The following is a 17,322-nucleotide window of genomic DNA, read 5'->3' as shown; positions in this document are numbered from 1 at the left end:
TATTATTGTATTTACCCCGTCATTCGGAATAACCCTAATCACTCATTAGTGAAAACACTTCAATGCATTCATTGAAGGTACCTTTTATTGTTACGATTCCTGTATACTTACAAAGACATTCACAATTCACACGTGTGCCCTAGTTTAAAATAACTCAAATACAATCGAGACTACTAATAATAATTACAAAACCATAATACAATTAGTATGCAAGGCCATCCGTTTATTTAACAAAACCGTGGGTTGTGTACGTCATAATCTTCTTATGGAGGATCACACGATCAAGTGTATTGTCCAATTATGGTTCTGTTATAAGATTTACTGACATTGAGAGAAGTACTAATAATAAACTAATGAAACAAAGAGCGTGTGTACCTGGCACACGTGTGAGAAGTGAAACATCTTTGGCAAGATTCAAAGATACCAAATTCGTCGTCTTACTCGGTACTCCATGTCGAGATCTTGAAATTTTACTATCAATCAAGAAGTTGCACATTATTATAAACTATGCAATATAACGTGTAAAAATAATGTGTGTTTTCTGATTGAGTTTAATAAATCCAGGCTCTCATAACAATTAATTAAATAATCCATATTAAACAATTAATATCTACAATGTTGTGTGAAGTCAAATGCGTAAAAATACACCACTTATATAAGTCATAAAATATATAATTATTACTGTATATAATATTGTAAACGTCTTACATAGAAGCATTACTCAGAGTACAAATAATAGATAATAATCCTGTTATTTATGGATAAGATAATGATGCAGGGTTAAAAGTCATGGTATTCAGCTCTATTAATAATTCCATAGTTATAACAGTGGCTCCTACGTGATATGAAATTGAATTGCATAGTAAATTATGGGGATATTTGCATAAAATTCACGTTAAATTAATATCCTTGATCTGTTTTTTAACGGTCGATATTAATAAATTAATGCCTGTAAGTTGTTTTATAATATGGAAACTAGATTTGAGCCTGCGGCTTTACGTACGTTTCTCGTTTAGGTGCTAAAAAGCTTCTACATACAAATTTACAGTCTCAAAGTCCGTCTATCAATGAGGAGGATTTTATAATTATTAATGTTTGTGTGTTTGTATGTTGATAAACAAGTAGGTACCTGTAATTTATTTAATGACCTGTTTGTGTTAAATGATTTTTCCTCAAATGCAGTAAGTAAAGCATTTTTATATATTATGTAGGTATATAGTAAGAAACTATATTACAATGTAATATTTAAATATTAGTATATAGGTAAGTGTTTAAATATGTATAATATAATAATAGTGTCACTCCTTAAGATTTGAATTTGCTTCAATCTGGCTTCAATAGGTATACAGTTTTGATTCCAATTTGATTCCTATATTCCCGTTAAGATGTCAGACTTATGTCAGATTACATAACCTAAATGTATGTGAATGTTGGATTGACAAATACTTGGAAAAGGCGTGACGCCTGTCCTTGCCAACTGTGACAAATTGTCATAGATACAAGATGTATTATTTGGAGATTTTTTAGGTTTACCGCTTTCGATAAAATATACAATGTTTGCCCGATCGACTCCATTTGCTTTTGAAAAATAGGGGTGAATAACTTTAGCTTTAAATTTGTAACTTTTAGGAAGTTTGTTAATTTTTAGGGTTCCGTACCGAAAAAATAAAACGGACATACTTTGTAATCCACTAAATTTTTTTCTTTAAAAGTAGTTTAACTCAAATACTACTAAAGATAATGAATTTCTCAATGCTTATCACGTTAGATAAGGTTGTTAAGCTTAAATACCGATAAAATTGAGTTGTTGGCCGCGACCGGCGTAGTTCGAGTGTTGACCAAGGACAAACATAAATGTAGAAAATTCTAGACTCCGCAAGATGTATTTTTACCAGTACATTTTTTATATAGTACTATGCCAATATGTGACATTTTTAAAGAGCATTGGTCGCGATTAAAACTTAGAGGCTATTATGACTTAGAGCAGGCTCCAAGGAGATGTTCGTTTGCAAAAATCGCGGACCTAAATCTGACTTCTGATATATATTGTATAGATCCCAGACATCCTATAGACAGATGTTGCCAACCAGTTTTGTGGTCCCCCTGCCCGCACCCCGGTAATTAAATATGGCATACAAAGAAAAAAATAAAAATTTCCAAAACATGCCGTGTGGGGTATCAAATGAAAGAGCTTATTGAGTAGATCACGAATATATAGCATACTATATACATTTCTTACACTTTCTCTAAGATTTTTTAGAAAATTTACGAAAATGGTCCATTTTTGAGTTAACTTTAAACCACTATAGATTGAAAACTCATGAATATATTTTTTAAATAATTATTTTAAATAATTTACAATAGTCCATTGTTTATGATTCAATAGTTCGTAATATAATATAAGTGAGCTATGTGGTGGATTTGATGAAAATAACTATATACCTTAGATTAAGGATTGGTCTCCGCGCGCGCGCTACGACTAGATACCGCCCCACCTAAAAACAATAGCTCTGTGAGTGCGGCAACTCATTTCTGTAGTGTGTGTTAGGCAATTTGTAAAGACGCTAGTGTGTGTGAAGAATTGGGCTGCCAGCTACATAAATTTTACCTCATAAATGGGAAATCTGGCATCTTGGAAAGAAGTTTGAAAAATATTTTTTTCATCCTGACCTGGCCGGGAATCGAATCCATGAACATGTGACTCAAATCCACTTGCGACGCTACTATACTATAGTCACAAAGGTTGTTTATAAGTAAAAAAGCGGAAATAAAAAAAAAACATATTATATGAGTCAGTTAAACATGGTTAAACAGAAATAAATTATTGTATTATACTTTTTTATACATGTGTTAGTAATAGTATTGAAAAAAAAAAGTTCAAATTATTGCTTAAATATTTCCTCAGCCACGTGTATTTTTTTGGATATGCAATACGGCAACACTGAATGGCGTCGTATTTTCGTAGAAAAATGTTTCGAAGTAAAGGAGAAATTTCGAATAATACGATACTTAGTGATGGTACGTGATCCCAGTGTCTTTCTTATTTTTTGTTGTATTATTTTTAAATAGTTTTATGACACAAATAGGCATTTTACTTCAGATTTTGTTCAAAATCTTTATAAATTATCGGTTCACCCTCTCCACACAATGCTTGTGACACGACTGGCTTGGGTACGCCGAATTCGGCGTACTTTAAGTTGCCGCATTTTTCAAGTACGCCGGCGGTATCTAGTCGTAGCGCGCGCGCGGAGACCAATCCATAATCTAAGCTATATACTATATGAACTTGAAAATATACTCGCCATCTTTGAATGCTCCCCCCACTCCCCCATGCAACTATTTCACTGTACGAAATATTGAATCGTAAACAATGGACTATTGTTAATTATTTAAAATAATAATTTAAAAAATATATTCATGAGTTTTCAATCTATAGTGGTTTAAAGTTAACTCAAAAATGGACCATTTTCGTAAATTTTCTAAAAAATCTTAGAGAAAGTGTAAGAAATGTATATAGTATGCTATATATTCGTGATCTACTCAATAAGCTCTTTCATTTGATACCCCACACGGCATGTTTTGGAAATTTTTATTTTTTTCTTTGTATGCCATATTTAATTACCGTGGTGCGGGCAGGGGGACCACAAAACTGGTTGGCAACATCTGTCTATAGGATGTCTGGGATCTATACAATATATATCAGAAGTCAGATTTAGGTCCGCGATTTTTGCAAACGAAACTCCACTGAGAGTCCGGTCTAACTAGCATTATTCTGTGCTATTACAACAAAAAAATATTATAAAAATATAAATATAAATTTCCGAGTTTCATTTGAATAATAAATGCTTTTTTTTGTCTATACATTGTGCAAAGTAAGCTCCGAAACAACGGGATCGAACATAAAAATTCTGCGTCATTTGAAAGCTACATTATTTCTTAGAAATAAACTCGGGAATTATGAAATAAAACACCAAGTAAATATGCTCTGATAAATACAAAAACGTATTCTTAGAACTTCGTATGGTAAAAGATCTCCAAAAAAACCGTAGTTGTTTTAAATATAATTTATTTAATTCATTCAATTATAAAATAAAGTTCCATTTCCGCAGACTTTGGTTATTCTATAAAATAAAACATTACACAATATAATATTATGAGTATGAACTAATCCTGAGGTATAGGTATATTTATAAGTTCTTCATATGGTACTTCTACAAAGAACTTCTCAATGGTTTTTATAGCTAAATCAACTGCGTAATCTACTATTGGCTTGCCGAACTCCTCTGCTACAGTCTTCCAGTTTTCGTTGAGGAAATTTAATACTGTTTCACCTGGAAAACAAATGACAATATAGGTTATACAAGTTCTGTTGAGGATTATTTATTAACTTAAAATTGTCCAATACCTATCGATATTTTGTGCAAACAATTAAAGATGAAAACTACTAAAAACTCTATGTCCCTCTATTTCAACTAAAATTAAATTAAATTTCCATACAACATTTCAAAATAATCAAATTTCATGTTTGTAACATTTTTCTTACGTATAAATTACTTAATATGCGTCAAGGTAAATTAACACATTTTTATTAGAGGATATAATATAGGAAGTCTAACCTAACTAAAAGGTCAGGTCATTTAGCCATTCATAGCTCTAAATAGTTTATGGCTGATTTATAAAAAAAAATGACACCTTTATTTTTTAATAATATTGTGCTCGAATATAGGTAACTTAAAAAGCAAGTAACTTGAAATGTAATTTACTGCATTGTTTTTCTTATATATCTGCGAAAGTATTGTAATTTAATGTGCAATTTTCTATTAAAAAAAACGGTTTACACACGTAGTAGGGGAGCGAGGGGCTAGTTGTAACAATTTTCAAAAATACTTTTATATCTCGCGATATCTTGGCTAGCTTATCATTAACTAAACTTTGATTCAAACTTTTACTATTCTTCTATTATGTTAAATCGAAAAAATATCAAAAATCCAGGTAACTCTTCCGCAATTACTGTTTTATTTAAAAAAGGGAAGTGTTACAACGTACCCCGTGCTTGGGGTTAGTTGTAACATCTATTGGGGCAAGTAGTAACAACAATTAAAAATAAAAATGTGACACCTTGAATCATTTATTTTTTTCACATATCTAATTATTTTGCTTTGTTTATAACAATAACTAACTAAGTACTTCTAAAATATGTATTTTCTCATTAAATAATTAACTGAAACATACTTTTTATATACTTAATCAACAAATTAATGATTTAAAGTTTTTAACTAGTAAGCTAGTTTCCTTATTTCGATAGGAAGTAATCCAAAGTATATTTCGGCACACTTAAGTATACATATAGACATTTTACGTTCTTCTTCTTCTGTGAATACTTGTCTAGGCTTGACATAACCTACTTTTGGACTTTCATTGCTCTTCTTCTTCTTAGTATTGCCCGCTCTGTCTTTCTCTTATACTCTCTCATTCTAAATCAAAACAAATATGGTATGTCCTGTATGGTGGTTCCTGTACTCACCGCAATCTGGGGGCAAGTTGTAACATGTTACTACTAACCCCGAGATTCTGTTACAACTAGCCCCTAGGTATAATTTTTAATATTTATCACGATAACTATTAAATCAAGTTAGTAATTTTAAAAACAATTACAGAACATCATTAATAGTTATATTCTATCATCAAATAAAATACATACAACTTTAATTAGTCGTAAATAGTAAAGCTAACCAAAAAGTTACGAAAGTGAAATAATACGTTAACTGGCGCCTATGAAGCCCTTGCACACATCTAGCTAATTATCTGGCTAGCAGGACACTGGCTGTGATGAAGCGGTGTGGCCAGTTATAATCGTAAGATTCAGTAAAAAAAAGAAGTCGATAAGGTTTACATTGCTATTGAAAAAGGTCTGTTACTACTTACCCCTGTTACAACTAGCCCCTTGCTCCATAGTAAATCAATGGTTTACATTCCTCTAAATTATTCGGAAAATAAATATCATCAAAGCCTGCTTTTCAGCGCCATGTTTTCAATATGGCGGCGCGGCGAGGTGGCAAAGTGGAAATTTGCAAAGAAAACCAAAAACAACCGGATGACTGGACTATCATAATACCATTATGATAATAATCCCAAATAAAGTAGATACTTATTTAAATCTTCATTCGTTTATTTTTTTTAATTTTTGCGCAAACACAGGCTAGGCTACCTGCTAACTAAGAGAATAATATAAATGTTGCCAGTCAGAAAATGAATTAAGTATTATTATGCATTACTCGTTAAAATACATAGGAGCTTTTAAAAATATAATTTAAAATTAATTTCAAAATAAAAATGTAAATGCCTTAAGATTATCGTTAATTATATTTTTAAACATGGCGCGTTTGACATACATAATTAATTTTCGAGGTGCCCTTAGTCGACACCCTTATAATTTTATTACGAGCCACGCAGGCCCATCTGTTATGACTTAATTAAACACGTTTCAAGATATGAATCTATTATGGCTTTCCTTGTGAATAATGTTTAAACCATATTATATGCAAAGATAATTAAGTATTAAAAAGTAAAATAAATAATTATATTATGACGATAATATACCTATACTTAATTGATATACTTAATTAAATTTTGTATTTAGAACATCAAAATAGTTTAAACAATATATTCTCAAATATTTTATATTGTATTATAACTACTAACAAGAGCCTTATTTAATAGTAAGTAAGATCAACAAGTTTGTAATTCAATTTTTGTGAGCGTTGTCATGGTGACGGCTGTGTGAGATACTGAAAATATAATTTGTATATTTCATCACCTTTTTAGGTGTTTATATATTTTATTTGTTATGTCCATGTATCGTGTTTAAATTATATACATGTATTTTTTAACATAACCTCCTTAGAATCTTCGAATCGGAAATTTTATATTATCTGTGGAGGCTGAGAGCGCGGGAACATAAAAAAAGAATGTAGTTATCTTAGTAATATTTCCCTGTAATTGTTTGGAACATATTTTTATCCGTTTTTTTTTTCACTTTCACAACGAATTTATATACTTACATAAAAAGGAAATGTTAATACTTCAGGAATTAAACAGTTATAATAATTATAAGATTTACTTGAGGAAGAAAGTAAGCGAAAGTAATTAATTTGCAACATTACTTTTTATCTAATGAGCTGCCAGTTTTTTTAATAATCCCTAAGGGCGGAATGTGAGGACGTGTTTAAAAATTCGAGGTAAATATTTAGTAACTAGCTTTCCGCCTGCGGCTTCGCCCGCGATTTAAAAAAAAAACCCGCATAGTTCCCGTTCCCGTGGGATTTCCGGGATAAAACCTAGCCTATGTCACTCAGAAATGATGTAGCTTTCCAACAGTGAAAGAATTTTTCAAATCTGCCAAGTAGTTTCGGAGCCTATTCAATTCATACAAACAAACAAACAAACAAAAAATCAAACCTTTCCTCTTTATAATATTTGTATAGAAAACATATTTATGTCTAGAAGTCTAACGTTTGTTATGTTTTGTGTTTTATAAATACAACAATGGGAACGACCCAATTGTCATTCTTAATTCGGAGGTATCTTAACTAACATAAGTAAAATTTTTAATGTGTTTTTAACAAATATATGACAATTTTTAATACCTAATACCATAAATTATTAAGTGGTATATATTAGTAATATACCACTAATGAACTTCACTACAAGTGACGAACTATTAAGCTTAAATTCAGTTTTGGCGGTATGATTTCAAACTTTTGAGTAGTCAATACAATCGTATTAGTCAGTTTAGAACGATAAAATTTCGCTGATTTTAGGTGTATCAATATACAAATAGCACCACTCATTATATTTGAGTAGTACTTATAAAGACAAAATATTCAGTAGGATACTCACTCAATTCCTTGCTTTCTTTGAACAAATTCTTGAGATCAAAGTACACTTTATCACCGTAGTCAAAAGTGTATTTATAATTCTTTAACGCGAAGTGGTTATTTCCTTTGTCATCCTTCACATACTTTGTATTGATGTCCACCTTCATTCTTAGATTTGCTGGAAAATTATTCATATTTAGTTAAAAATAAGTAAGTAAGTAAGTAGGTACATTGAAATACTACTTATATACTACTTATTGACGGAGAAGCAACGTTTTGCGTAGTATTGGTACACGAAATTGGAATTTTATAATTGACCCAGCAAACTTTATTCTGCAAGAACAATAAATTTAGATCGTAAAAATGGTACTAATAAGTAATCTATAATTCTCAAATCTGCTGAATGTATACAATAACTTCATAGAAATCTAACAAAACGTTGCGGCGTTTTCGAGATTTTCGTATATTTAGATTCCACGGCAAGTCTACAAATTTTTGAGATAAACAGCCTATCTCTGTTATAAATTTCATCCAAATCCCACTACAGTACTACAGGAGTCCTTGTGCGAACTTACAATAAATATCTATACAAACTTTAGTAGGTAAAATGTAGATAATCTATTATGTTTATGATAATAATATCGCAGTGCTTCCTATAGAAATATATGAATGTTTATTATTTGTATCTTTTCTACTCGTATTTACAAATAATATACATCTTTGTCAAAGCATTTACCATTCCATTAATTGTTTGTTTGCAGGGTAATAAAGTTTGAAAATCAAATATTTAGTTATACAAGTGCGTATACATACAATGCCATACACATAAACTGCAATATTTAAAGTTAGATAAAATAAATATTGCAAAACAATTACTTAAGAAAATAAATGAATTTAATGCAAATTTTGATTGATCAATAGAATAAATGTTCTCTCATAACAGGTAAAAAGGTATAATAAGAAGATGAAATACTTACTCAGCTTAACTTTAGCGTCGCCTTCTCCGTTTATGGGGAAAAGTAAGATTTTTCCGACGGCATCATATTGTCCCTTTATGGTTAAATTGCAATGGAATTCCAAAACAAAATGACGTTTCTCCAATTCTGAACTGGAATAAATTATAATCTTGATGAATATAGAGGATATATTATTAGTTTTATATTATATAGGGATTCATCTAACCAGTTTTAATTTGTATGAATTATTATATATTTGCTAGCAACATGTAGTAGCTAATTATTTTAATAGTTGGAAGAAATTAGATATTGGTGTTTAGCTTTAAACACTGCGATTTCTGAAGGTAAATTATTAATATGACTTGTAAAAAGTGTGTATTACACACTTAAACTAAGTAAGTTAACTCGGTTAACAAGATACTTTATATTTTATAAGATCACATAATTATCGTCACGTAAGTCATCATTTAATAAACATTTATAATGGATGTGTTTTAGGCAAAGTACACAAAATTGAAGCTTCAATTAAATCAGGAGAAGTTAATATAGAAGCTATTTATCTTCGTAAAAGTTACGCGGTTACATCTCTCGTAAGCTTTCAAGATTAATTTAATTAAAGGCGAGATAGAGGTAGTTTCTGAAGAAAATTTTATCAGCCGCCTCCGTGAAATATATAGAGGAACTATCTATACTAATGTTATAAAGCCGAAGAATTTGTTTGTTTGTTTGAACGCGCTTATCTCAGGAACTACGAGTTTGATTAGAAAAAATATTTCGGTGTTAGATAATCCATTTATCGAGGAAGGCTATAAGACTGTATAATATCATCACGCTAAGACCAATAGGAGCGAAGTACTGCGGGTAAAACCGCAGTTTTTAATATGCGTATTCCTTGACCATTTTGATCATAATTATTATTGTTTCATTGTATATCTGTGTAGAGTGTAGACTGTACTAGGTATATTTCAAGTCTGAATCATTTTGAAATCATTATTATTCATTTGCATATAAATTTATTTCAATTGCGCTTATTTATTAGGTACTATTAGTAACAATGATACCTGAACTTAAATCTGCCCGCAATACCTTCAGATGTTTTTAGAGTAACTACTAAGTAAATTTCTTCAAACTTTAGAACCAAAATTTCATTTTACATTTTAACACTTGCACTTACCTTATCGCTTTTCTGTTTAATTGAATATTCAAGAACATCCCCAACATAAAAATATTGACTATCTACATATTTATAAATATTAAGTTATCAAGTTATATAATTAAACAATCAGGAAGTAAAATAAACTCACATTACGTTGTCAACGATGCATTTTCTGAAGCCAGTCACTTTGCCTTGGTAGAATGTCACTTTCAGCCCCGTGAGGGGTATGGAGAGCTTTTCAATAACAAAAGGGTCCAAAGAAGGTACTCCGAGATTTGGAATACCTTTAACAAATTCCGGTATCGCGTCCTGTGTCGCTTTTATAAGGCACTCGCTTGTTGTTACGTTGCATGGGTGAATGAAGTCCGCTAAAACATAATAATATACATATAATTTATTATTAGTTTTACAGTGTGAAATTACCCAATGCATTTTGTTGTTAGCAACTACTTATATTCAATGGATGAAAATTAAAAAGAATAATGGCATTGTTTGTTTTCTCTGGTCACAGAATACTTAATAGAACTCCATTGGTTAAAACTTCAGAGGGGAAAAACACTCCTTAAATTACTTTGCAGGGAAACAAAATCATTGTACAGAATCTGCCTTTATTTCTAAAGACTTTTAATTTATTCGTTTCATTCATTGAGGATAAAATATTTCAAAAGGTCAAGACATTGTTTAAATTAATCAACGTCAAATAATTATTTGTTTAATAGAAGCGTCAGATATCAATTTTGCGTATTAAGATTTCAATCACTTTATACGGAGGAGCGTGTGTAACATAATTAGCAAGTTTTTGTTGCAAAGGTCAATGCTTTTAAAAAACGTAAACACTGGGTCTTATTCAGAACAAAAAATACGCAGTATTTTAATTAATATAATACACCGACGAATCGGATATAATCTAATCAAAATAATAAATATGTGAAAGCGGTTACATAATGAAACAATCTGGCTGTTAATGAGTTTTCTTTCTTGTGTTTATCCCCTGAGCTGAGTCAATTACTTGGAAAATAGAACAACTTGAAGTGGTGGGAATAAAATCAATGGATTTTGGGCGCTTCTGTCCAAAATAAATACGAAATACAAAGACAATTTGCTAACGGTTAGCTTTTGGTATGTGTTAGAATAAGTGTCGTTAAAATGTTTATTTCGTAAATTAATATCTCGATTCAGGAGTTATTTTAGTAAAAACTTTAAAAGTTAAAATTTTGATATTCAACAAATGAATATTTACCTACTTGCGAAAATGTAGCTACTCAGCGACCTTTGTCAAAGACTTTTTATGATAATAAAATTGCTAACTTGGCAACACTTTAATTAAATATAATTGAAAGCAAGTCCCCGTAACGCAGTCTAATTGTATAAAATAATAATTATAAGTAACTTTATTATATAAAATAAAAATGCATTTTTAGGTTATTTTTCGAAAATTGAAGTCACAAACAATAAAATACTCTATTCTTTAATTCTAAACTTCTAATTTTACTGTTATGTTTTATAACTATGTATAACCATTTGTGTTTCATATTTTAATTAATAATTCGTTGATAATAACTGTTTAGAGCGTGTTGCTATAACTAGGTGACTAAATATATCGACGTTTTCCCTGAATAGTAATTTTATTAAATGTAGGTACATAATGTTATAGGCATGGCAACATTATAAAGTCTCATACCCGTAATAGTACCAGTAGGTAAAACGAAGAATGCAAACAAATTAATTTGTAAAAATAAAATCTCTAACGATTGATTATAGCTAAACAAGCTACCTTTAAAAACGAAAATGATCGGAATGTGTCAACTAAAGGGCATCGAAAGAACATTCAGTTATGCCCTGAATGTGACTAGTGCGAGTCTAACCCAAATTGTTAGATTAATATTCGTCTTTCTAAAGGAGAAATGATTGTACGTACCATTAAGTTTAAATTTTAATTTAGTCGATATTCATACAATGGTTCATAGACGTTTTCATAATGTTCAATACAATTTAAAAAGTCAGCTGATGCTCCTTCGATAAAGTCATCTTCGATTCTTCGTCTTAACGATAAAATATTCCTTTTTAACGCATCTATATGTAACTTAAACCCTTATTATATATTCAAGAGGTCATTTTGTGGCCTCAATAGCTAGACGATATCTGATTTTCTTGTTGCTAATTGTCATGAAGGAGGAAAAATCATATATTATGTTATGCATATAGCATAAAAATATGCAGATATTATGTGATATCAATCATCTATAATGTAGTGTGTAAAGAGGTTCAGGGCCAGGTTGAACTTTTTTTTCTCTTTTAAAAGCTAATCAAAAGTACGTAGGTTGGGTTACCTGGCCTTTCTGGATAATTTCTAACCACAGATATCCAACCAATAAGTATCTACCTAAATATTGTAAGATATTAATTAATCACATTTCGTGCTTTTCTAGTTCGTGACTTCTCTCTGATCTCTAATGAGCGACAATAATACTGCAGCTGATAAAAACAATTATAATGATTTTTTTTATTTTTATTTTCACATTTTTTGCACGGTCAGATCGGGTTGTTTACAATGCACCGCTAAAGTTTATTTTAAAATGGAAAAATATACAATAAAAACAATGTAGTGTTCAGTCAATAAAACGTACGGAAACAATGTAATTACTGAGATTTATAAGAATAAACAATTCAGATGTTTGTAAACAAAAACGGGTGTTAAACAGCATGATCCTTCAAGTTATAATTATGGTACATAAAACACTGAATGTAAATAAAAACATGGTATTTAAATTAGCGTACATGTGTGAATAGCGATACTATTGACTTAACCAGGATTCACCTATTATCGAAGAGAATATAGGAGATTGAGAGCTCAGCTTAGAACAGTAAAAGTGTAAAACTCGACCCTCCCGTTGAGGAACAGCCCCCCTATGCAAGTGGATAGATAAACGTATCTACAGCTTACGTCAATCTCATACATTCGTAGTCTATTCTATTGAACGCTACGCTAACAGAAAGCCACTTGCATAGGGGCAGAGCTCATTAAAGAAGCTGTGGCACATGATTTTTCTGCCTTGCCTACCTATTACACTTATAATATATGGAATATACATTTGAAATAATACTGTGTATAAAAAATTATCTCAATAAGAAGCAGTTGTAAATATTATTTACTCGTACAAAAAGTTATAAAAAATTATAGTATAAAAATAATGATCTAGTGCTAAAAATAATAATTTACATTGCGTTTTAAATGTTAGTTAAATAAAAAAATCCCAGATAATATTTTAGTCATATGGACGTAGGCATTAAAGCCTATTTAAGCAAACAATGCCCATAAAAGTCTAGAGCGATAAAAAATATCAATAAAAGAAGAGTTTTAAAATATCTTAACGAGTTATAAAATTAAACGAGTAAAAAGAAAGTTTCCCTTATCATCAAAATATTCATCTTCATTAGCATATTTTCGAAGTCTACTCAGTGAGAATTAAAAACTCAATCTTCCCGCTAGTGAATCAATTTTCAAATAATTTGAAGAATGTTAGAGAACTATACGTTGGTTTTGTGATCTTCATTAACAAAATCTTGATTATAATAGAGCAAATATAAGTTTAAGAAAAGCCAATATGATGTGATATGATATGAGAAAATATTCGCAAATAAAAATCATATTTGGAGAAAACAAAGACATATTATATGGATGTTATCTATAAAATACGATTATGAAAGGCTAATAATATAGTATTTTATTTTATTTTTACTAGCATCATTAATATAATTGTTTTATCGGTATATTATATTATAATCTTAATTGTGGCATTGGATATTAATCTGCGAATTTTCATACTTAGAAATTTATAAACAATATTAGGATATTCGCAACTAACCCAAATAATATTTAAGCATTACAATCTTACTGTTATGTAATTAGATGATCAATATAAATTCTCAATTATTCGTGTTTGTTTTAATTAAAATTTCAGCAAATTAGATATGATTATAATCCATAACTATTTAGATCACATAAAATATTCAATTTTAATCAGCTGTTTTCTAATTGATATTATACATATAATAATATCTGTAGTTAAATTAAATATAATATGTAAGGACATATTAATTACTAGCTTTCCGCCCGCGGCTTCGCCCGCGTTTTCAAAGAAAAACCTGTTCCCGTAGGATTTCCGGGATAAAACCTATCCTATGTCCTTTCTCGGGTATCAAAATATCTCTATAAAAAATTTCATGCAAATTGCTTCAGTAGTTAAGGCGTGATTAAGTAACAGACAGACAGACAGAGTTACTTTCGCATATAAAATATTAAATATGGATTATGGGCATGAATAGAAAAAAACACTAATTTTATACCTACGTATTAAAAATATATATACCTAAACGTTTCTTTGTTTCTTTTTTCACTGGATATTTTCTGTTTTCAATGTTTAATTGCCATTATTAAGATTGCGGAAATGTAACATTGTGTTTGAAGTACTAATTGTAAGTAACAATTGGATGATTATATTTTTAGTAGGTACTTAGGTAACCACTTAATAAAAAAATATAACCTAAATTTTATTTTGATAACAAAACGATTCCAGGCAGTGCAAGTGGTCGGAATTTATTATATTTTGCGTTATTCTATTTTATTAGTCATTACATATGTATATGAAATATAAAAAAAATATATTTATTTATTTATTTAACACTCAATTGTGCAAAAAACAAAATATACATAAAGGTTTATGTATATTTTGTTTTTTGCACAATAAAATAAGCTTTTACAAAAATAAGATTAAAAAAAGCACAAAGGGCGGCCTTATCACTATGTTTATATGTGTATGTATATTTAGTATATTAAGTATGTGAAATCTACTACTGTATAAAGTGGTTCAAAAAAGTGTAGGAGAGAAACTTTCATGTCCATATTATTTACATTATTTGGTAGGTAACATTTGTATTAATTTATAACGGTCTTCGATTTTTGTAAGTAAATAAGCCACGACTTAAACACTACTAAAACACACTACATTATTAAACCAACTTAAAATTTTGGCACATTTTTCTCGCTCTATTAGAAAAATGAAAAACGTACGTATAGATATAAATAAATAAATAAACGTACGTATAGATACTTCGTATCAAAAGGTACTAATATAAGTATAAAGTACCTTATATTTTTAGACAAAATTAATTTACTACTATGTATAACATTTACACAAGTAGTGTTTGTAATTGGTCATGGACATTATTTAATAAAACTGTCATTAAATTTTAATCAGATAGTAAGTATCTCAATGATTTAAAACAACGTATACTTAATCAGCTTAGTGCTATTTAATGACGGTATAATATTACTGTCTATTTATTTAACACATAAATTATAAATGTTTGGTATTTATCGTTTCGTGCTTATTTTCTTAGACTAAATGATTAAATTAATGAATACTTAAATAGGGCAGGAACGCCATGCTAGATATAATATAAAAGTAAGAAAAAAGTAAAACATAATCTAAATGAAAAACTTGTTACATACCTACCTACCTACCAATCTTTTATATGTATAATGTTGATAACAAAAAAAAGACGTGTGTGCCGAGTACATGTGTCAGAAGTGAAACTTCTTTGGCAAGATTCAAAGATAGCAAAATATTCGCCTTACTTCATGACGTGACGGAATGTCATGACGCGACCTTGAAAATTTACTCTCAACGCGCATACGCTAAAAGCACTAATTCTATGAATTTCGTTTATTTATTTATATGTGTATATATATATGTGTGTGTATAGAGCCAATGCTCTCAATAAAAATAAATCAAATAAAATGCGTATTGAGAATTATTGTAATGCCTTGTGTAATCCCTACACCATCTATCAAAATTGGAGTCAGATGGTCAGGATTACGTCGTTCTTTCAAAGTCATTATTTTAATTGTTATTTATAACTTTATGAGTATGATACTTTAAAATAATCCTTAGAGAAAAATATATATCCATAACACACAAGTAATAAATATAATAAAATACTCTAAGGCTGGAGACAGCAATATATTAGAATTGTTTCAAATTTCACAGTTGTAGGTAAGCGAAAGCTACATTATTAAAATTATTTATAAGCGTGGGATGTTTGGTCAATTTAAGCGTTCATCACGAGATATATTAGATCTATTAATTATCAACAACTAAATTTAACATTTTGTTCCTATAGTATAAATTACGAAAATTCACAAAACTTACACCAATAGTTCAAAAATAGTTTATTAAACTATGGGTTCACAAATAGATTATTAAACTATGAACAAATAAAAAGTTCACTTACGTGCCAACTTTGCGTGGCCCGAACCGCAGAGAGCCAGGACACACAGAACAACATATTCGAATCGCACTATCATGATTACGAAATTTTATTGTACCTAGTGTGGAATCACTGCACCGGTTGAGTGAGGAATAAATGCTTTATATCATCTAACTTAATACGATATACCGGACCTTCAGGCTGACATTGTAGTCAACCGGTTGCCGCTTTAGTGAATATCACCGCTCGAATATATTTTTTTTCATAATTTTTTAATTACGTTACCGATGTGAACGTTTTGGTTAATTTGATTATGTTTTTGCACTGATATTGGAGTTGAATTTGAATTTATTGGAATTAGAACGCAGCTATTATTATTTTGTTTACGTAAGGCGGTATTCATCGCTTTGATATGACATGTTTGATGTTGAATGAACGTAATTTATACAAAACTACCCTCAAATTTTTAACATTTCTAACCATGTTATCAAACTCCATTATATTAATTTAAGCGAGTAAAAAGTTTAATTGTTTATTGATTGAGCCATTTATTTTGGCGATTGTGTGAGCAAGGTGTTACTTATTTGTAATTAGGTATCTATCAGATAAGGCAGACAGATAACACGTCTCGCTTGAAACAATTCCAATCTCAACGCTACGAGAAGAAAGTCTCTTGGTGGAAGTGTGAATATCATAATATTCGAAAAAGTTGCTAAATTCCGTACAATCAATAAGAACCAATACAGGTGAGTGTAATCTTAATCTTAAAACTATTATAAAGGCAAAAGTTTGTAAGTATGGATGTATGGATGTATAGATGTTTGTTACTCTTTCACGTAAAAACTACTGAACCGAATATAGAGAGTCACTTGGATTAACACATAGAATAGGTTTTATCCCGGAAATCCCACGGGAACGGGAACTATGCGGGTTTTCCTTTGAAAACGCGGGCGAAGCCGCGGGCGGAAATCTAGTGTATGATATTTTCATCATATTGTTCGATCCACTGGCATACAAAATCTATCCCTATAGGTGATGTCATACTAACTTTCCACTCGCGGAT

The 17,322-nt window shown here is 30.0% G+C and overlaps 1 protein-coding gene and 1 long non-coding RNA gene across 2 annotated transcripts in view; one reads left to right on the top strand and one right to left on the bottom strand.

Annotated features, from left to right (window-relative positions):
* Window positions 1-2,446: 2,446 nt before the first annotated feature.
* LOC149482901 (uncharacterized) overlaps window positions 2,447-17,322 on the top strand; it is a 109,731-nt gene continuing 94,855 nt past the window's right edge. The window contains exon 1 of the long non-coding RNA XR_016316557.1: window positions 2,447-2,847. This is a non-coding gene — a long non-coding RNA (uncharacterized LOC149482901). The remainder of the gene's footprint in view (window positions 2,848-17,322) is intronic.
* LOC149482908 (circadian clock-controlled protein daywake-like) lies at window positions 4,062-16,652 on the bottom strand. Its single transcript, XM_089703691.1, has 5 exons — window positions 16,284-16,652; window positions 10,138-10,357; window positions 8,855-8,985; window positions 7,900-8,055; window positions 4,062-4,331 (listed from the first exon to the last, which is right to left on the bottom strand). Exons 1-5 carry the CDS (start codon window positions 16,354-16,356, stop codon window positions 4,165-4,167), a joined length of 747 nt encoding a protein of 248 aa, XP_089559817.1. The 5' UTR covers window positions 16,357-16,652; the 3' UTR covers window positions 4,062-4,164.

Source organism: Colias philodice, chromosome 14, assembly GCF_061535455.1.
Source record: "Colias philodice isolate Cphi_HAF_F1 chromosome 14, ilColPhil1 Martin Lab GWU primary, whole genome shotgun sequence".
NCBI classification, from domain to species: Eukaryota; Metazoa; Arthropoda; class Insecta; order Lepidoptera; family Pieridae; genus Colias; species Colias philodice.
Note: the sequence above shows the minus strand (reverse complement) of the source record. Positions and strands in the feature narration are given on the sequence as shown.

What these genes read in the sequence shown, in the direction of transcription:
- LOC149482908 (XM_089703691.1), bottom strand. Translation starts at nt 16,356, where the DNA reads ATGATAGTGCGATTCGAATATGTTGTTCTGTGTGTCCTGGCTCTCTGC. An exon ending in TGCATCGTTGACAACGTAAT is followed by an intron (nt 8,986 to 10,137) that starts GTGAGTTTATTT and finishes AATTTATTCCAG; the next exon opens with TTCAGAATTGGAGAAACGTC. An exon ending in CAAAGAAAGCAAGGAATTGA is followed by an intron (nt 4,332 to 7,899) that starts GTGAGTATCCTA and finishes TTTGTTTTCCAG; the next exon opens with GTGAAACAGTATTAAATTTC.